The sequence below is a fragment of the Alligator sinensis genome, unplaced genomic scaffold, assembly GCF_000455745.1.
Source record: "Alligator sinensis unplaced genomic scaffold, ASM45574v1 scaffold839_1, whole genome shotgun sequence".
Taxonomy (NCBI): Eukaryota; Metazoa; Chordata; order Crocodylia; family Alligatoridae; genus Alligator; species Alligator sinensis.
Window position 1 is genome coordinate 1,002,301 of NW_005841885.1, and position 1,904 is coordinate 1,004,204.

The window sequence follows — 1,904 nt, forward strand, 5'->3', positions numbered from 1 at the left end:
TCCCGCCCGCCGTTCCGGCCTCCCTGCGCCCCGGGCCGGCGGCGTGGGGACACCCCACGCACACGCACACGCACCCGGGAGGGAAACGCACGCGCACACCCGAGAAGCACAAGACACACCTGGGAGGGGGAAACGGACACGCACACCTGGGAAGCAGAACACACGCGCGTACACACCTGGAAGGGAGGGACACGCCAGAGAAGTAGAAAACACGCATATACACCTGGGAAGCAGAAAACGCACACACGACACGAAGGAGGGGGGTGGGGACACACCTGGGAAGCAGAAAACACACACATACACACCTGGGGGGGAAATGCACGGCGGGGAGGGGGGACACACCAGAGAAGTGGAAAACATACAGACACACCTGGGAGGGGGAGACGCACACCTGGGAAGCAGAAAACACACACATACACACCTGGGGGGGGAAACACACACACAAAGTGGGGGCCAGGCGGAGAAGACACACACACCTGAGAGGGGGAAACGCATGCAGGCTCCCCAGGCAGCGAAGCCCTGGGCCAGAGCCGCACCCAATGCAGCCAGCAGCGGGCTCAGCTGTGCAGAGACTGACACAGCCTGGCCCCCGCCCCACAGAGAACACAGTCCCACGCAGCTAAAGGCCTGGGAACAGCGCACTGGGAGACTGCTCTGCGTGATGTGTGGACGGGGGAGCACGTGCTGTATAGCATGTGAAACACAGCTGCAGACTCTCTCCCTGTACCTTGTATCGTTCCAGTGATGGTGTAGCCAGGGCAGTCCAGGAATTATGAGGCAAGGATTTCTGTGGGTGATGCCTCTGAGTTGACCAAATGCCTGGTTTGGGATAGAGTTAAACGAGACCTGAAGATGAATGTGCTGAATTTGAAAGGTTGTCTAACTTCCCAACTATGCAATTGGTCCAGTAAAAGATATTCACCCTAAGAAATCTTTGCCTCTCTCCATATACACTCTCCACATAATAACGTACACAAGCACACATTCATTTGCGTGCCCACAACACCATACACATATAAGGGGACGTTATGGGTATGCCAGGAAAAAACAACTGATTTAAGATCAACTGGTAAATGATGCAAATGGTATATGTTGAAGAAACCAACCCAAACAAAATAAAAGATCAGGACTCATCTATATTCACTATATTTATTCACTTACATGTTCAGCTGACCCCTCCCAGCTCTTCATGTTTTGGCTTTGGAATATTAGCCCTTTAGGACAAAGCCTGTCCCTTTACTGTAGGTGTATACTACACTACAGACCACCAAACCAGGAGGAGGAACTCAATCTGGAGTTGGTGCTCGGTCCAGTGCTTTTCAACATCTTTATTAACAATTTGGATGTGGGGGTGAAGAACTCACTGGCCAAGTTCGCGGATGACACCAAGTTATGGGGCAGTGTGTTCATGCTTGAAGATAGGCCACAGTTACAGGTGCACCTAGACAGGCTGGCAAGTCGGGCGGATCGGAACCTGATGAGGTTCAACGTCAAGAAATGTGAAGTGCTCCACCTCAGGACGAGCAACCCCCAACACACCCACAGGCTTGGCAGCATCAAACTGACTAGCACCATGAATGAAACAGACCTCGGGGTAATAATAGACCACAGTATGAATATGAGCCGACAGTGCGATGCTGTAGTCAGAAGGGCAAATAATACTCTGGCATTCATCAATGGATGCATCTCCAGCAAAACCAAAGGAGGTTATTCTTCCGCTCTACTCAGCACTGGTGAGACCGCAGCTGGAGTACTGCGTCCAGTTCTGGGCACCACACTTTAACAAGGATGTGGACAAGTTTGAGAGAATCGAAAGAGCCGCCCATATCATTGGTGATGCGTAGGGAGATTGGCCCTGAGACTGGCCATGCACCCCCTGAGATTGGCCAACGCTGCCGGCAGCA

General features: G+C 52.7%; 1 protein-coding gene across 1 annotated transcript in view; it reads right to left on the bottom strand.

The window, feature by feature from the left end:
* The window catches only part of EEFSEC (eukaryotic elongation factor, selenocysteine-tRNA specific), a 202,818-nt gene extending 202,323 nt beyond the window's left edge, over positions 1 to 495 (bottom strand). The window contains exon 1 of the mRNA XM_014516960.2: positions 477 to 495. Coding sequence (XP_014372446.1) covers positions 477 to 495 — 19 coding nt within the window. The remainder of the gene's footprint in view (positions 1 to 476) is intronic.
* Positions 496 to 1,904: the final 1,409 nt, after the last annotated feature.